The 17,544-nt window shown below is 55.0% G+C and overlaps 1 protein-coding gene across 4 annotated transcripts in view; it reads right to left on the reverse strand.

The window, feature by feature from the left end:
* The window catches only part of TLE2 (TLE family member 2, transcriptional corepressor), a 32,460-nt gene extending 16,036 nt beyond the window's left edge, over window positions 1-16,424 (reverse strand). For 2 of the 4 annotated variants that reach the window (XM_024351911.3, XM_054673856.2), the window contains exons 1-11: window positions 16,025-16,193; window positions 15,851-15,948; window positions 15,464-15,527; window positions 14,976-15,020; window positions 12,116-12,178; window positions 6,741-6,815; window positions 6,325-6,508; window positions 4,889-4,908; window positions 2,688-2,795; window positions 905-949; window positions 8-157 (exon numbers count right to left, since the gene is read on the reverse strand). In XM_024351911.3, coding sequence (XP_024207679.1) covers window positions 8-157; window positions 905-949; window positions 2,688-2,795; window positions 4,889-4,908; window positions 6,325-6,508; window positions 6,741-6,815; window positions 12,116-12,178; window positions 14,976-15,020; window positions 15,464-15,527; window positions 15,851-15,948; window positions 16,025-16,048 — 876 coding nt within the window. In that variant the 5' untranslated portion in view covers window positions 16,049-16,193. Of the gene's footprint in view, window positions 1-7; window positions 158-904; window positions 950-2,687; window positions 2,796-4,888; window positions 4,909-6,324; window positions 6,509-6,740; window positions 6,816-12,115; window positions 12,179-14,975; window positions 15,021-15,463; window positions 15,528-15,850; window positions 15,949-16,024 lie in introns of all 4 variants that reach the window. The other 2 variants (XM_024351910.3, XM_016937025.4) reach the window with 2 other exon arrangements.
* Window positions 16,425-17,544: the final 1,120 nt, after the last annotated feature.

Genomic DNA, 17,544 nt, shown 5'->3' on the forward strand with positions numbered 1-17,544 from the left:
TCCTTACCAGGATGAGCTCCTTGGCTCTAGGGAGCGGTGAGCCAAGGCTAGAGGCCAAGGAGGCTGGACTGTCCACCAGGTCCCGACGGGCAGGAATGCAGATGGGTACCTTTCCGCAGGGGGTGGTAGCCGGGCTGGGGGGCTCTGAGGGTTGGTCCTGGGTTTGAGGAGGTGACGTTGAGCAGAGTTGAAATGAGAGGGAAAGAAGAGTCCCTCTCTATCCTCCTCCCGACTCCCACCCCAATCTCTAGAATGGGTACCCATGACCCACCATGGGAAGATTATGAAACCTTCTGCTGCCTCAGTTTACTCATCTGTAAAATGTTTTTTTTTTTTTGAGTGTCGCTCCGTCACCCAGGCTGGGGTAATGGCCCACTGCAACCTCCGCCTCCTGGGTTCAAGCGAGCACATCCAGCTAATTTTTTTGTATTTTTAGTAGAGACAAGGTTTCACCATGTTGGTCAGGCTGGTCTCAAACTCCTGACCTCAAGTGATCCATCCGCCTCGGCCTCCCAAAGTGCTGGGATCACAGGTGTGAGCCACCACGCCCGGCCTGTAAAATGGGTTTAATGATAGGCTCTACTCCATAAGCACCCATAGCGAGGACTATATAAAGGCTTGGTTTTATTTTCCCATTGAACAGATGGGGAAAAGTGAGGCCAGGGAAGAGGGTGTCACTGCCCACAAATCACTCAGTGAACCTGGGCTTGAAGTCACTCCCTGTGCAATGGAGAGGAGGTCGGCCAGAGGTGTCCCGGAGTCCCTGACGCTTCCTGACCCCATCCCAGCTGTCCCACAGAGGGGGGAACCAGGATCCCCACTACCTCTGGGTCCTCCCATTCCAGAAAACCCACCCCTTGCTCTGTGCCCAGAGTCGGGGAAGAGGCTGGACCCCTGGACTCACCTCGTCCACCACCAGATTGTAGTCACTCTTGTCTTCGTCGCTTTCCTGGGGGAAGATGGGGGAGAGAGCTCACTGTGGTCATGCCCCTGCCTCCATACCCCCTATCCGCTCCTCAGGAGTTGGGGGCATGAGCCCAGCCAGCCCTGGGGCATGACTGGGATTCTCAGACCACCGCACTCGTTTGCTCAGAGCAGAAGGGAAGGCTGCACGTGCCCGCATCCGGGAAGGACGGGGGGAGGCAGGGCAGGTGGGCACCTTGTGGACAGGACTTTGAAGGATGTGGACTACATGAGTGCCCTGTGTGACTCCCGGCCCTCTCAGGCCTCAGTTTACCCCTCTGCATGGTGAGGGGAGAGCCAGAGACCAGCAATCATCCTTACCGCCTTCCTCAATCTCACCCCGCAAAGCCAAGCAGTCTCTCAGGCATGTCTGTCTCACCCATCTCTCTGGCCATTTCCACCCACTACCCCACAGCCCAAGGACAGACCTCATCCCTTCCCAATCCCTTCCTGGGGCTCCTGGCCTCCAGCCTTGCCCCTCCAGGCAACCCTCCAAGCTGGCCCCAGACTGATTTTCCTAAGACCTATCCCCACCTCTGCTCTGCAACCCTCTATGGCTCCCCACTGCCTTGGAAGAAAGACCAAGCTCCAACTCTACTCAGTGATGCAGACAACACTATCCTGGGTACCGTGGCAGGAAGCCGGGTGGGATGGGACACCACTGACATGTTGGGCTTGAGGGCAACCTCTGGTTGGGCTGGAAACGAAAGTAAGAAAAAAGGTCGCAGCCTGGAAGACAAAATCTGCCCAGTGGGTGGGTCCTCCTAGACTCCCCTCCCATGTCCAGTTTTCTTCTTTAAATGAAAATTTGTTGTGTCTGGGTGCAGTGGCTCATGCCTGTAATCCCGGCACTTTGGGAGACCAAGGCAGGTTGATCACCTGTGGTCAGGAGTTTGAGACCAGCCCGGCCAACACAGTGAAACCCGATCTCTACCAAAAATACAAAAATTAGCCAGGTGTGGTGGCGTGTGCCTGTAGTCCCAGCTACTGGGTAGGCTGAGGCAGGAGAATCGCTTGAACCCAGGAGGCGGAGGCTGCAGTGAGCCGAGATCATGCCATTGCACTCTAGACTGGGCAACAGAACGAGACTCCACCTAAATAAATAAATAAATAAATAAATAAAATTCATTGCCAAAAAAAAAAAAAAGCTATTAGGTAAAAAGGAAGATTGAAGGCTTCTCTGAGAAGCAGCAATATTGGCCCACCCTGAGCCTGCCGGTCTCCAGGGATCAAGTTGCAGCTGCCCCTGTAGGTGGGAGAAGGGGCTCCCCAGCTGGCCACAGCCCCATTCCCCACATTCGGCCTGGCCCCTGGGATGCTAGAGTTGGAAACTAAAAGTGTGCAGCCATGTGGCAATGAGAAGAGGTCCCAGCCTCTAGGAGGTGGTCAGGGAAGGCTTCTTGTAGGAGGTGGCACTTTGTTTCTTGATAGAAAAATGGGCTTCTAAAACATATGTGTTCTAGGGAAAGAAAACAGCTGGAGCAAAAGCTAGAGGGTGGGAAAATGGCTGTACGGCCAAGAGGCCGCAGAGACTTCAAGCAACTGGAGTTAAGCCTTGCATTACAGGATCTCCTCTGATTGGTCAGTACTCTGAGTAGTAGGGAGCTATGGGAGGCTCCAGAGTGAGAGATTTATGGCCAGAGCTGGGCTCTGGAAGGCTCTGAGGGGCCAGGCTGGTCTGGGCCATGCACGCCCATCCCAGTCCTGCACCTGCCCCCACTCACATAAGGTCCTGACGGCTCCTTCTCATCTGCTCTCTGCTTCCCGCCACCACCAGGGCCACTCGGTCGCTCCTCCTCCACGAGACTCTCAGGGGGCGAGGGAGATGCACTCTGCGGAGAGACAAAGGCCGGGGGGGAGAAAGGGTCAGGGCCCTGGGCTCCTAGATTGCATTGTGATCCAGCCGAGACTGAGGGTCCCCCACCATTATTAGGGTCTGGACCTCAAGCTTCCCATCTGGGAAATGGGAGCTTCCAAGGGCTGACTCGGTGCTAAGGTTTTGTTTTCTCTTCTGTTTTGTTTTTGACGGCGTCTTGCTCTGCTGCCCAGGCTGGAGTGCAGTGGAGCCATCTCGGCCCACTGAGACCCCCGCCTCCCGGGTTCAAGAGATTCTCCTGCCTCAGCCTCCCCAGTAGCTGGGATCACAGGCGCCCACCACCACACCCAGCTAATTTTTGTATTTTTAATAGAGACAGGGTTTCGCCATGTTGGCCAGGCCTATCTCGAACTCCTGACCTCAGGTGATCCACCTGCCTCTGCCTCCCATAGTGCTGGGATTATAGGCATGAGCCACCGCAACCAGCGCCTTACTTCTTCTGCAACCTCTCTGACATCTATAATTATTTCAAAATTAAACCATTTTGGCCGGGCACAGTGGCTCACGCCTGTAATCCCAGCACTTTGGGAGGCCGAGGTGGGCGGATCACAACGTCAGGAGATTGAGACCACCCTGGTTAACACGGTGAAACCCCGTCCCTACTAAAAATACAGAAAAAAAAAAAAATTAGCCGGGCATGGTGGCAGGTGCTTGTAGTCCCAGCTACTTGGTAGACTGAGGCAGGAGAATCACTTGAACCCAGGAGGCGGAGCTTACAGTGAGCCGAGATCACACCACTGCACTCCAGCCTGGGCGACAGGGCGAGACTCAGTCTCAAAAAAAAAAAAATTAAACCATTTTTTGAAAAACTTACAGACACAGCTCACATGACATTTCTGTTGGGGAGCACCCACAGATATTGCTGAACGGCTGATGGCTACGCGAACGGAAGTGAGGATGGGAAGAAGGGTCCAAGGTCATGCATTCATTTATTTAATTACCCGAAAAAAGCTGGAGGTTGAAATTTTTTTTTCTTTTGAGATGGAGTCTCGCTCTGTCGCCCAAGCTGGAGTGCAGTGGTGTAATCTCGGCTCACTGCAACCTCCGCCTCCCAGGTTCACGCCATTCTTCTGCCTCAGCCTCCAGCTGAGGCATGATTACAGGCATGCGCCACCACGCCCAGCTAATTTTGTATTTTTAGTAGAGACGTGGTTTCGCCATGTTGGCCAAGCTGGTCTCGAACTCCTGACCTCAAGTGATCCACCCACCTTGGCCTCCCAAAGTACTGGGGTTATAGGTGTGAGCCACCGCGCCCGGCCATGATTGAAAATTTTAAACACTACAGCCTTCTGGGTATCTCCCACACAGAAAGGCTTCAGGAAACCGGGCTATGGATCTTGTTTTGTTGTTGTTGTTGCTGTTGTTTGTTTTTTGAGACAGAGTCTCACACTGTCGCACAGGCTGGAGTGCGGTGGTGCAATCTCGGCTCACTGCAACCTCTGTCTCCCAGGTCCAGGTGATTCTCTTGCCTTGGCCTCCCGAGTAGCTGGGATTACAGGCACCCGCCGCCACGTTCGGCTAATTTTTGAATTTTTAGTAGAGACAGGGTTTTGCCATGTTGGCCAGGCTGCTTTTGAACTCCTGGCCTCAAGTGATCTGCCCACCTTGGCCTCCCAAAGTGCTGGGATCACAGGCCCGCACCTGGCCTGGTTTTTTTTTTCTTTCTTTCTTTTTTTTGAGACAGGGTCTTACTCTGTCCCCCAGGCTGGAGTGCAGTGGCACGATCTCAGCTCCCTGCAGCCTTGGCCTTCTGGGCTCAAGTGATCCTCCCACCTCAGCCTCCCGAGTAGCTGACACAACAGGCATGGACCACCACACCCAGCTAACTTTTTGTATTTTTCTGTAGAGATGGGGTTTTGCCATGTTGCTCAGGCTGGTCTCAAACTCCTGGCCTCAAATGATTCTCCTGCCTCTGCCTACCAAAGTGCTGGGATCAAAGGCGTGAGCCACCATGCTCAACCTAGCTCTCATTCTGAGGCCCCCATCAGCTCAGAACCAGCGTTGGCCTCCCAAGAATATAAAAAGAGTCCCAGGGTGCCACTCACTTACCCTGCTCGGGGCTCTCTCCACTGGCAGATTGGGAATGAGATAAAGAGAAAGAAGGAGAAAGAATGAGGCGTTTGTATCCACGGCGCCAGAGAGTACAGCCCTCCAGTTTATAAAGCCCCCCGCCCCCACCACCCCACTCAGAGTCTCTCTACCCTTCCAACACCCTTGCAAGTGGTGGATTATCCCTCCCCTGCATTCAGATCAATGCCCAGAGAGGGATAGTGACTTGCCTCAAGACACACAGCCCATTGGGGGTGATGTTGAACCCCAGGGCCTTGCAGCCGCTCTCATTGATCCCCTCACACTTTACGAGTTGGGGTCTTGCTCTGTTGCCCAGGCTGGAGTGCAGTGGCCCAGTCACAGTTCACTGCAGCCTCAACTTCCTGGGCTCAAGTGATTGTCCCATCTCAGCCTCCCGAGTAGCTGGGACTCCAGGGGCATGCCACCATGCTTGGCATTTATTTATTTATTTATTTATTTATTTATGAATGAGACAGAGTCTCACTCAGTCGCCCAGGCTGGACTCGGCTCACTGCAACCTCTGCCTCCCAGGTTCAAGCAATTCTCTTGCCTCAGCCTCCCGAGTAGCTCAGATTACAGGCACCCACCACCATGCCCAGCTAATTTTTGTATTTTTAGTAGAGACAAGGTTTCACCACGTTGACCAGGCTGGTCTCAAACTCCTGACCTCAGGTGATCTGCCCGCCTCGGTCTCCCAGAATGCTGGGATTACAGGCGTGAACCACCATGCCTGGCTATCTATTTTTATTTATTTAATTTTTTTGAGACGGAGTCTCTCTCTCTCACTCAGGCTGGAGTACAGTGGCACAATCTTGGCTCACTGCAACCTCTGCCTCCCAGGTTCAAGCAATTCTCCTGCCTCAGCCTCCCGAGTAGCTGAGATTACAGGCACCCGCCACCACTCCCGCCTAATTTTTTTTGTATTTTTAATAGAGATGGGGTTTTCCCATGTTGGCCAGGCTGCTCTCGAACTCCTGGCCTCAGGTGATCCAGCCACCTCGGCCTCCCAAAGTGCTGGGATTACAGGCATAAGCCACCATGCCCAGCCTATGCTTGACTAATTTTTAAATTTTTCATAGAGATGGCGTCTTGCTATGTTGCTTGGGCTGGCCTCTAACTCCCGGCCTCAAGTGATCCTCCTGCCTCAGCCTCCTAAGTGCCTGGGAATACAGGTGTGCACCATCACACCCAGCAAATTTTTAAATTTTTATAGAGACGGGGTCTCGCTCTGTTGCCCAGGCTGGTCATGAACTCCTGGGCTCAAGCGATCCTCCCGCCTCAGCCTCCCAAATTGTTGGGATTATAGGCATGAGCCACTTCATCCCCTCACGCTGATGTGTTTGCTGCCCTGGCCTTCCAGTCCTCCTCCCCAGCCCCGTCCCCCCGGCCAATGCCACCCCATGCTGCCCACTCACCTCTGGACCCCTCGGCCTCCACGCCCGCACGGTCCTCCTTGACAGCCGCGGCCAGCTGAGCCTGGGCAGCCAGGGCTCCAGACAGAGCAAGCAGCCCCGTAGCACTGCCGCCCACCAGCCCGGCTGGGCGGGGGGTGAGGGGCACAGGGGGTGCGTGGTGGGACAGCGGCTGGAGCTGCTGCTGCTAGAAAGGAGGCAGGATGGGCCGGGGCGGGGGGCGGCAGGAGCCCAGCGGTCCCCAGCCCAAGAGGTAGACACAGGGGATGGGACCTAAGCACAGCATGTGCCCCTGGGGTTCCCAGGACCACCGGAGCCAAGGCCCACACACCACCCCAGCTTTAACACCTCCTGGGTGGGTGCCAGGGACCTGGGAGTGGGCGTCTCCCCATGGTGGGGCAGGGGCTAGAGAGACTCACCCCGATGAGGCTGTTCAGCTCCCCCACGGTGACCTGCTTGGCGCGTTCTACGGCCTGGAGCACCTGCTGCTGATGCTGGCGGGTGGAAGGGATCAGGTAGAGGGTACATTGAGCCCCTGCTCACGCTAGCGGTGCCCTTGGGGACCTGACCTCTCCCCGCCACCCTCTCATCTTTGCCCCGGTACTTCCCATTTCTCTTTTATCTTTTTCCCTCTCACTCTCTCCCTTTCCTTTTGGAATTTTGAAATAAGCACACGGAGAAAGAAACCAAACCTAAGTGCAGGTAGAATAATTACAAATCAGGCCGGGCGTGGTGGCTCATGCCTGGAATCCCAGCACTTTGGGAGGCTGACGTGGGCAGATCACCTGAGGCCAGGAGTTCGAGACCAGCCTGGCCAACATGGTGAAACACCTGTAATCCCAGCTACTCAGGAGGCTGAGGCAGGAGAATCGCTTGAACCCGGGAGGTGGAGGTTGCAGTGAGCTGAGATCGTGCCAATGCGTTCCAGCCTGGGTGACAGAGCGAGACTCCGTCTCAAGAAAAAAGATATATATATTACAAATCACAGTCTCTCCTTTGGGGCATCGAAGAATCAAAGACATTTGGGGCTGGATTGTTCTCTGGGGCGGGGCCGTTCCAGGCACTGCAAGGAGCTGAGCAGCATCCCTGACCTCCACCCACTCCATGCCAGGGGCACCCCCAGTTGTGACAACCACAGACGTCTCCTGGTGGTAAAACTACCCCCAAGAAAAAAAAAAAAACACTGTGATAAATCGGCACCATGGACCCTCCTCCTAGGTTAAGGAACAGAAAGTACCAGACTCCAGGGGCCCCCTACACTCCCTGCCAACAGAACACCCTCCCTTCTCCACCTTCATGACAATAATTTCTTTGTTTTTCTGTATAATGCTGCCTCCTACGATCGCCTTCCTAAACCTGCGTGGATTTGTCCGTTTTCAACTACGTTGTGGGCTCATTCTCTGTGTTCTCTTTGGTGTCTGGCCTCTCAGCATAACATTTTAAGCTTCTTCCATGATGTGGTGGGTGGCGGCAGCATATTCAGCTTTCAGAGCTGTGGGACTCTGCTGCGAGAAAATGTTATATCTGAGCCGGGCGCGGCGGCTCATGCCTGTAATCACAGCACTTTGGGAGGCCAAGGCAGGTGGATCACTTGAGGTCAGGAGTTCAAGACCAGCCTGGCCAACATGGTGAAACCCTATCTCTACTAAAAATACAAAAAAAATTAGCCAGACGTGGCGGCGGGTGCCTATAATACCAGCTACTCGTGAGGCTGACACAGGAGAATCACTTGAACCCAAGAGGCACAGGTTGCAGTGAGCCAAGATTGCGCCACTGCACTCCAGCCTGGGAGACAGAGTGAGACCCAGTCCCCCCCCCCAAAAAAAAAAGGGGGGGGGAGGGGCCGGGCGTGGTGACTCACACCTGTAATCCCAGCACTTTGGGAGGCTGAGGCAGGTGGATCACGAGATCAGGAGTTCGAGACCAACCTGACAAAGATGGTGAAACCCCATCTCTACTAAAAATACAAAAATTAGTCAGGCCTGGTGGCATGCACCTGTAATCCCAGCTACTCGGGAGGCTGGGGCAGGAGAAACACTTGAACCCGGGAGTTAGAGATTGCAGTGAGCCAAGATCGTGCCATGCACTCCCGCCTGGGTGACAGAGCGAGACTCAGTCTCAAAAAAAAAGAAAGAAAGAAAATGTTGTATTTTTGCTGTTCCACACAGAAGCCACTGGCCATGTGTGTGGCCACCAGGCATTTGACATGTGGCTGGTGCAACTGATGAATAGAATGATTAATTTTATTAAATTTAAGTGAATATAAGTTTAAATATAAAATAAATTTAATAGGCTTATTTTTATTTTTACTTTTTTGAGACGTAGTCTCACTCTGTTGCCCAGGCTGGAGTGCAATGGCATGCTCTTGGCTCACTGCAACCTCCGCCTCCCAGGTTCAAACAATTCTCCTGCCTCAGCCTCCCAAGTAGGTGAGATTACAGGCGCGCACCACCACACCCAACTAATTTTCATACTTTTAGTAGAGACGGGGTTTCACCATGTTGACCAGGCTGGTCTTGAACTCCTGATCTCAAGTGATTTGCCCCCCTCAGCCTCCCAAAGTGCTGGTATTACAGGTGTGAGCCACTGCGCCCAGCCTAAATATAAATTTAAATATAAAATTAACTTAATAGATTTCAGGTCGGGCGCAGTGGCTCATGCCTGTAATCCCAGTACTTTAGGACGCTGGAGTGGGAGGATTACGCGAGTCCAGGAGTTTGAGACCAGCCTGGGCAACATGGTGAGACTCCCTCTCTGTTACATTATATATATATGCTTATTTAAGCAGGAGTCTCACTCTGTCGCACAGGCTGGAATGCAGTGGCATGATCTCAGCTCACGCTAACCTCCGCCTCCCAGGTTCAAGCAATTCTCCTGCCTCAGCCTCCCGAGTAGCTGGGATTACAGGCACCTGCCACCACACCCAGCTAATTTTTGTAAAAAAAAAATTTTTTAGGCCAGGTGCGGTGGCTCACGCGTGTAATCCCAGCACTTTGGGAGGCCAAGCCGGATGGATTACCTGAGGTCAGGAGTTCAAGACCAGCCTGGCCAACATGGTGAAACCGCTCCCCCACCCCCGCCCCGCCCCAACCTCCAACTACAAAAATACAAAAACTAGCCGGCATGATGGTGGGTGCCTGTAATCCCAACTACTCGGAAGGCTGAGGCGGAAGAATCGCTTGAACCCAGGAGGCAGAGATTGCAGTGAGCTGAGATCGTGCCATTGCACTCCAGCCTGGGCGACAGAGCAAGACTCTGTCTCAAAAAAAAAAAAAAAATTTTTTTAAGGAAAAAAATAATAGATTTAAATATTATTAATAGTTAACCTAAGTGTAAATGATCACACGGGGCTGGTGACTGCCGTGTAGGATAGTGGAACAGTAGTATATTCCATTGTATGCACTCTGAGGCTGCTTGTGTATACAGGCTCCTGAAGACAGATATCTGGGCTGTCTCCACCAAGGAGGTAACAGGATGCGGATACAGAGCTCCCATGGGGGTGCACCTGTGTGTGGGTGTGTGTAGGATGGGTTGGAAGACTTTCTAGAAAGGGCCAGAGAGTGAAAATATTTTCCCTCTGCAGGCCAGAGGTCTCTGTTGCAACTACCAAACTCTGTCACTGTAGTGGGAAAGCTGCTGGAAATGATATGTACATGAGTGGGCGTGGCTATGTCAATAAAACTTTATTTGAAAAAACAAGTGGAGGGCTGGAGCTGGCCCTCGAGCTGCAGTTTGCTAATTCCTGGAAATGTGTGCCTTACTCATTCCTTTCAACAGTCATTTTACCTAAACTTTTTTTTTTTTTGAGACAGAATCTCGCTGTGTTGCCCCAAGCTGGAGTGCAATGGTGTGATCTCGGCTCACTGCAACCTCCACCCGCCGTGTTCAAGCAATTCTCCTGCCTCAGCCTCCCGAGTAGCTGGGACTAGCCCAGCTAATTTTTGTATTTTTAGTAGAAATGAGGTTTCACCATACTGGCCAGGTTGGTCTCAAACTCCTGACCTCATGATCCGCACGCCTTGGCCTCCCAAAGTGCTGGGATTACAGGCGTGAGGCACTGTGCTCGGCCTAAACTTCTTGCGGCTCTTGCCTTTCTCCAGACCACCTTGTCCCCACCTTCCGCTGCAGATGCTCTTTATGTTCTGTGTCTACCCAGGACCTCTCCCCACCCCAAGCTTCCAGAAATCTCAAACTCAGTGGAATCTGAACAAACTGAGCATCTCCCCTCTGGGTTTGGTCCTCAAGGCATCAAGGGTCCTCCCAGTTTATCCACTCTGAAGTAGAACTATCTTTCATGTCTCTCTGAAGAGAGAACGTACCACACAGAAACAGGGACAGTGCAGGCTGGGTACAGTGGCTCACACCTGTAAACCCAACACTCGGAGGCCGACACGGGCGGATTGCTTGAGTCCGGGGGTTCGAGACCAGCCCGGGCAACATAGGGAGACCCGTCTCTACTAAAAATACAAAAATTAGCTGGGCATGGTGGTGCACACCTGTAGTCCCAGCTACTCAGGAGGCTGAGGCATGAGAATCGCTTGAACCCCAGAGGTGAAAGTTGCAGTGAGCCAAGATCATGCCACTGCACTCCAGCCTGGGTAACAGAGCAAGAATCCATCTCACACACACACACACACACACACACACACACACACACACACACAAAAGAAAGAAAAGAAAAGAAAAAGAAAAAAGAAAGAAACAGGGACTGTGCAAAGGTACTGAGGCTGAAAGGAACCTGGGGCACTCTCAGAAGAGCTAACTTTTTTTTTTTTTTTTTTTTTTTGAGACGGAGTCTAACTCTCTCGCCCAGGCTGGAGTGCAGTGGCGCAATCTCTGCTCACTGCAACCTCCGCCTCCTGAGTTCAAGCAATTCTATTCTCCTGCCTCAGCCTCCTGAGTAGCTGGGATTACAGGCAAACACCACCATGCCTGGCTAATTTTTTTTTTTTTAAGTTTTAGCACAGACAGGGGTTCACCATGTTGGACAGGCTGGTCTCGAACTCCTGACCTCTGGTGATCCACCTGCCTCAGCCTCCCAAAATGCTGGTATTACAGGCAGGAGCCACCGCACCTGGCCGAATTACAGCCCATTTTAACCATTTGTAAGTGCACAGCTCAGCAGCATAAAGCACACACACAGTTGTGCAGCCATCCCCAGCACCATCTCCAGAATTTTCCCATCTTCCCAAACTGAATTTCTGTCCCCATGAAACTCTCACTCCCCGTCCCCTCCCCAACCCCTGGCACCCCCCATTCTGCTTTCTGTCTCAGTGAACCTGACGACCCTGGGACCTCCTAGGAGTGGATCACCCAGTGTTTGTCCCTCAGTGTTTCCTTCTAGCAAGACGGTAGGGTTAACTTTCATCGGGTGCTGGGTAAGCGCACCCATCATCTTCAGCACCCTGGGTGTATGAGCTCATCTCAACTTCACACCTACGCTACTGAAAAAACAGAGACAAGTGTCTTGCCTGAGGCCACACAGCCAGGATTCAGACCCAGGCAGCCAACTTGCAGGGCTTGAGGGGGTCAGCTCTATGCCTTGCTTCCCATCAAGGGGGAAAACAGCCCCCAGTCCTCACCCTCAGCCAACACCTCCCTCCATCCCTGCAGCCCCTGCCCCAGCGGGATGCCTGGCCTCAGGGCTGCGGGACTACTGCAGTGAAAATGGTCTCTATCCGTGCTGCAGGCTACGCGGCAGAATCAGTGCCTGGGGCGTCCTCGCCCAGACCTACCCCCTCCGGTCTTCTTCCGGCTCCCTTCCCCTCCTCCCCCCACCCCCAGGCCCACTCACCTCCTGGGTCAGGAAGGGGATAATCTGAGCGCAGATACCGCTCAGACGCTTCACAATCTCCGCCTGGCAGGAAGCAATGAGAGGAAGCTTGGAGCGGGGTAGAGATTTGCAACCCAGCTCTGGACTCCCAGGCGGACCAGGTGCTGGCAAAGCCGAAGGGTTGGGGAGGTGGCGCCCGCAGGTGCACAGAGGGAACTCAGGCTAGCATGGCATGGGCCGAGGCGGGATTCAGAGCCCCACCAGGCTGCGTGCTCAGCTGAGCGAGGCCCAGGGTGGCCTGGAGCTGGGAAGACCAGGGCTGAGGTCCTACGAGTAACAGATACACCACCCGCCAGACACACACCCGCCAGGGATTTGCAGGAGGCAGACGCTCAGACACCCAACTCAGACGCAGACACTCAGAGGTGCTGGGCTCAGCTGAAACAAAGAAAGGGGCCTCCGCCTGGAGTCCCAGATTCCAGCCCCGGCTTGGCCCACGTCTGTCCCAGGCAAGGCCCCTCTCTTGGTCTCCTCCGCTTCCCAGGACTGATCTACCAGCTGGGGATGCCTCCAGGTGGAGATCTCAGCACGCCACACTCAAGGGAAGGATTTCATCTGGAGAGGGTCTGGGCCCAGGTGCCCCAAAGAGGCTGAGCAGACGAGAAGGCGTGTGGGTGGGGAAGGGGGCGGGCACACAATGGCCACGGGCTTTGCCTCTGCCTGAGTTACAGGTGTGCTGTGTGTCTGGCGAAGTCTGTGTCTCCTATTCCCACCAGGAGGGTGGAACTGGGATCCTAGGGTGTTCCGCACCCCATAAGGGGGGGTCTATTGCGTGGACCCATGGGACCACGCCATGCTTCAGCAGACCAGCCCCCTCCTGCCCACATCAGAACCAACAGAACCCCCACACATGCAGGAAAGCATGCCAGGGTGGGCAACCCCAGGCACCCCACACTCCCAGCCCACCCCCTTCTCCTTCCCACCCACCAGGAAGTCCCAATACAAGGTTCTGCTCATTGATTCTAATATTCTGATAGAATCTAGGAGCCCATGAAGCTCAGAAGCTTGGGACCCCTCTCATCCCTTTAGAAACCACTGGCCAGTCTCAGGATCTCAGGATTAAGCATGGACCACTAAAGTCAATTTTAGAATCTTTGGGTCTATTGGCCGGGCAAGGTGGCTCACTCCTGTAATCCCACCACTTTGGGAGGCCGAGGCAGGTGGATCACCTGAGGTCAGGAGTTCAAGACCAGCCTGGCCAACATGGAGAAACCCCGTCTCTACTAAAAATACAAAATATTAGCCGGGCATGGTAGCAGGCGCCTGTAATCCCAGCTCCTCGGGAGGCTGAGGCAGGAGAAGCGCTTGCACTCAGGAGGCAGAGGTTGCAGTGAGCCAAGATCGGGTCATTGCACTCCAGCCTGGGCAACAAGAGTGAAACTTTGTCTCAAAATTAAAAAAAAAAAAAAATCTTTAGGTCTATCTCAGAACCTTGAGATCAGAAGTTCGGGAATAGCCTCAGAACCTTTTAACACATCTCAGCACATAGATACGATAATCGCAGAACCCTGAGGTCTATCTCAGAACCCTGAGGTCTATCTCTGAACCCTGAGGTCAATCTCAGAACCCTGAGGTCTATCTCTGAACCCTGAGGTCTATCTCAGAACCCTGAGGTCTATCTCTGAACCCTGAGGTCAATCTCAGAACCCTGAGGTCTATCTCTGAACCCTGAGGTCTATCTCTGAACCCTGAGGTCTATCTCAGAACCCTGAGGTCAATCTCAGAACCCTGAGGTCAATCTCAGAACCCTGAGGTCTATCTCTGAACCCTGAGGTCTATCTCTGAACCTTGAGATCACAAGTTCAGGAACAACCTCAGAACCTTTTAACACATCTCAGTACACAGATAGGACAATCTCAGAACCCTGAGGTCTATCTCTGACCCTTGAGGTCTATCTCTGAACCCTGAGGTCTATCTCAGGACCTTGAGGTCTATCTCAGAACCCTGAGGTCAATTTCAGAAATTTGAGGTCTGTCTCAGAACCCTGAGGTCAATCTCAGAACCCTGAGGTCTATCTCAGAACCTTGAGGTCTATCTCAGAAAACTGAGGTCAATCTCAGAACCTTGAGGTCTATCTCAGAACACTGAGGTCAATCTCAGAACGCTGAGGTCTGTCTCTGAACCTTGAAGTCAATCTCAGAACCCTGAGGTCTATTTCAGAACCCTGAAGTCTGTCTCAGAACCTTGGATCACACTGAGAAGCTCCAGAAGAGGCTCAGAGCCTTATGACACTGGAGTCAATCTCAAAGCCCTGAAGACAGCCACAGAGTTTTGAGGTCTATTTTGGAGTAGTGGGGTCACAGTCTGAACCATGGCATCAAATTCAGGGCCTGGAGAACAATCTTGGAACCTTCCAGCCAATCACACTGAGACCAATCTCAGAAGCTTCAAAGCAGCAACAGAACCTGGGGTCCATCTCAAAACTTCAGACTCTGGGTTGAAAGGGACCTCTAAGAGTGGCCATCCAGCTCCCTCCTAGGACAGAAGTCACTTCCACAGCCTCCCTGGCCTGGCTGCCCTGCCTCTGCTATGTGCCCTCCTTGATGGGGATGCCTGGTGGCCCCTGCCCACTGCCTGCATCTCTGCTGGATGCTCCAACTGCTAGATACTGTCTTCAGAAGGTGGGACTCATTTTCCTTCCATGAGGCTGAAATCTGTCTTCCTGGTCCCAGATGGGCCCTCTGTGACCTCTGCGGAGATTTCAGGATGAGACCCGTGTTCCCTAGGTCTGCTCTGGCCCCGGCTGCCCACTCTGGGTCCTTCTCAGGGCTTCCAGACCCCCACCCTCCCTCCTGAACACGCGTAACCCCAACCCAGTTACCTGCTTATGCATTTCAATGTTGAGCCCGTACGACATCTCATAATACTGCAAAGGAAAAACCAAGTAAGAACGTCTAGGGTGGAGATGGGTGCCCTCCTCCAGACAGGTGATGCCAGGGTCTTCCAAGAGTCCCCAGGTTCAGGGGATCACAGCAGGAAGCAGAGCCCCCCCAGCTCCACGGGGTCCCAGAGGAGGAAGTGGGGGCTCTGCCTGGAAGGGCCCCCTCTACTCTCCCCAGAGAGGCAGGGCAGGTAGGAAGTGTCCAGAGGCCCTGGCCCGACAAACTCTCCCATCAGGCGAGGGGTCCTCCCTGTCTCCCCATTCCCAGAGCTGGGAGGACCCTCCTAGAGAGCCTGAAATCCCAACCTGCCCAGTGTACAGACAGGGAAGATGAGGTTCGGAGTGGGGCAGGGACCTACCCCAGAGTCCACCGTGACTCAAAGCCCTGCCCGCCTCTCCCCTCACCCTGGCATCATAAGTGCCCTCACCATGACATAATGTCGCTGCATTTCCGTCTTCTCGCTGGCCAGCTTCTCACATTCTAGCTTGAGGCTGAGAAGAAGAGAGAGGGCAAGGGGCTCCCACCCGCCCCATGTGGGCCGGCTTCCAAAGTGAGAGGCTGGATCTCCCCCTCCCGACTTCCTTACAGACCTCCCCCCACCTCCTGTCCCAGTCCCTCCCCGCCCCTTCCTGGGCTCCAAATGCCCCAGCTCTGACTGTCCCCAGACCCCTCTGCACCTGCGCTTCCACCTGGAGGCCTTTCTCGCGCCCCCCGCCCAACCGGGAGCCCCTCCTCCCCGCCCTATACCCCGGAGGCCTCGCTCCGCCCCGGCGCCCAGGTGAACTCCCGCGGCCCCTGGGGCGGCCCCCCTCACCTGTGGTATTGAGCCTGAAGAAACTGGAATTCTTCTTTGATGCGGTCGCAGATCTCCAAGATCGAGAACTTGAAGGGCTGGCCGGACTGGAGCGGGGTCTGGGGGGGTTTGGGGGAAACGTCAGGGTCTGAGTTCCCGGACACTGGGGGCCCCCTCCCCGCAGTCCCCACTCACCGGGTGCCTTCCCTGGGGGTACATCCTGCCGATCCGAAAAGCCCCCCAAGCGCCACCAGAGCTTGATGATATGGAGGCGGCAAGAGTGGGGGAGGCTGAAGTGGGGTGGTGGGGAGGCTGCCCGAAGAAAGAGGGAGGAGGGAGAAGCGGCGCGGGGCAAGGGACCCTGGAGTCCCTGGCGCGCCCCCAAGCGCGCGCGCCCGGGGTCGTGGGAGGCCCTCCCCGCGTTGGGGTGCGCGGGGCGAGCGGGGCGGGCAGGGGCAGCGGCCGCGGCGGGAGCGCGGCGAGGGCGGCCGCGGCAGCCGGCGCAGAAGGTCGGGCGCGCCGCGGCCGGGTTTCGGTGGCGGCGGCGCGGGCGGCGGGCCCCGCGCGGAGCCGCCTCCCTCCGGCGGGGCTCGGCCGGGAGCCGCGGGCTGAGCCGCCTTAAGGTGGCGCCGCCGCCCCCACGCGCCCGCGGCCCGCCCCGCGCCCACCCCCGCGCACCGCCCCTCCCCGCGCCCGCGACCCCCCCGGCCCCCGGGCACCCGCCCCCTTCCTTCAGTCCCTGGGCCGTTGGGGAAACTGAGGCCGGATGGGGAGGCGCCCAGTGCCTTAAAACAGGGTCCCCACCCCCTCCCGGAGGGGCGGGAGAAGAAAAACCAGTGAAGAAATTCACACCGTGTTACCCACCGTGGGAGCGGGGGGGGGGGGGGGGCTTGCGGGGAGCGGGGACCAGTCTGGAGTCGGAAATGGCTTTTCTGAGCAAGTGACATTGGGTTGAGATTTAAGGGTCAGCAGGACGCAGCCTTGCCAAGCGCTGGCAGGGAATCCTGCCAGAAAGGGAATCTCACAGCAAACACTGCTTCCCAGATCATGCCGGGCCCTCGCCCTCTGGGGGCCTCAGTAGTCTCTGCAAAAGGTCAGGGGTGGTGCGCTATCTTTAGGGTTTAATTTTTTGCAGAGATAGGATCTCGCTGTGTTGCCCAGGCTGGAGTACAGTGGGGCAATCATGGCTCACTGCAGCCTCGAACTCCTGGGCTCAAGCGATCCTTCCCCCTCAGCTTCTCCAGTAGCTGGGACTACAGGTGTGCACCACCACGCCCGGCTAATTTTTTAATTTTTTGCAGAGATGGAGTAGGGGGGGCGTCTCACTATGTTGCCCAGGCTGGTCTTGAACTCCTGGACTCAAGCCTCTCTCTTCGGCCTTCCAAAGTGCTGGGATTACGGGCGGGAGCCACCGCACTGGGCACTACACTTAAATGAGATGGTGCATGAACGCTGTCAGCCTCTCCCTACACAGAGCAAACTTCCACAGATGGGAATTGTGTTCCTACTGCCATCACCAGTAGACTGGGCTGTCTCCCCTCTCAGACTGGGTTTCTTGAAGGCAGGAGCCATGTCCCACTCAGAACTGGAAGAACCACAGCTCTGCCATCAGACTCAAGTCTCTCCCACGGCAAAGGCTCCAGCCCCGACCAGAGACCACAGACATCCAGCCAGCATCCTTCAGGCCCACCCAGGGAGTGGGAAGTTCTTATTCT

Source organism: Pan troglodytes, chromosome 20 (assembly GCF_028858775.2).
Source record: "Pan troglodytes isolate AG18354 chromosome 20, NHGRI_mPanTro3-v2.0_pri, whole genome shotgun sequence".
In the NCBI taxonomy this organism is placed as follows: domain Eukaryota; kingdom Metazoa; phylum Chordata; class Mammalia; order Primates; family Hominidae; genus Pan; species Pan troglodytes.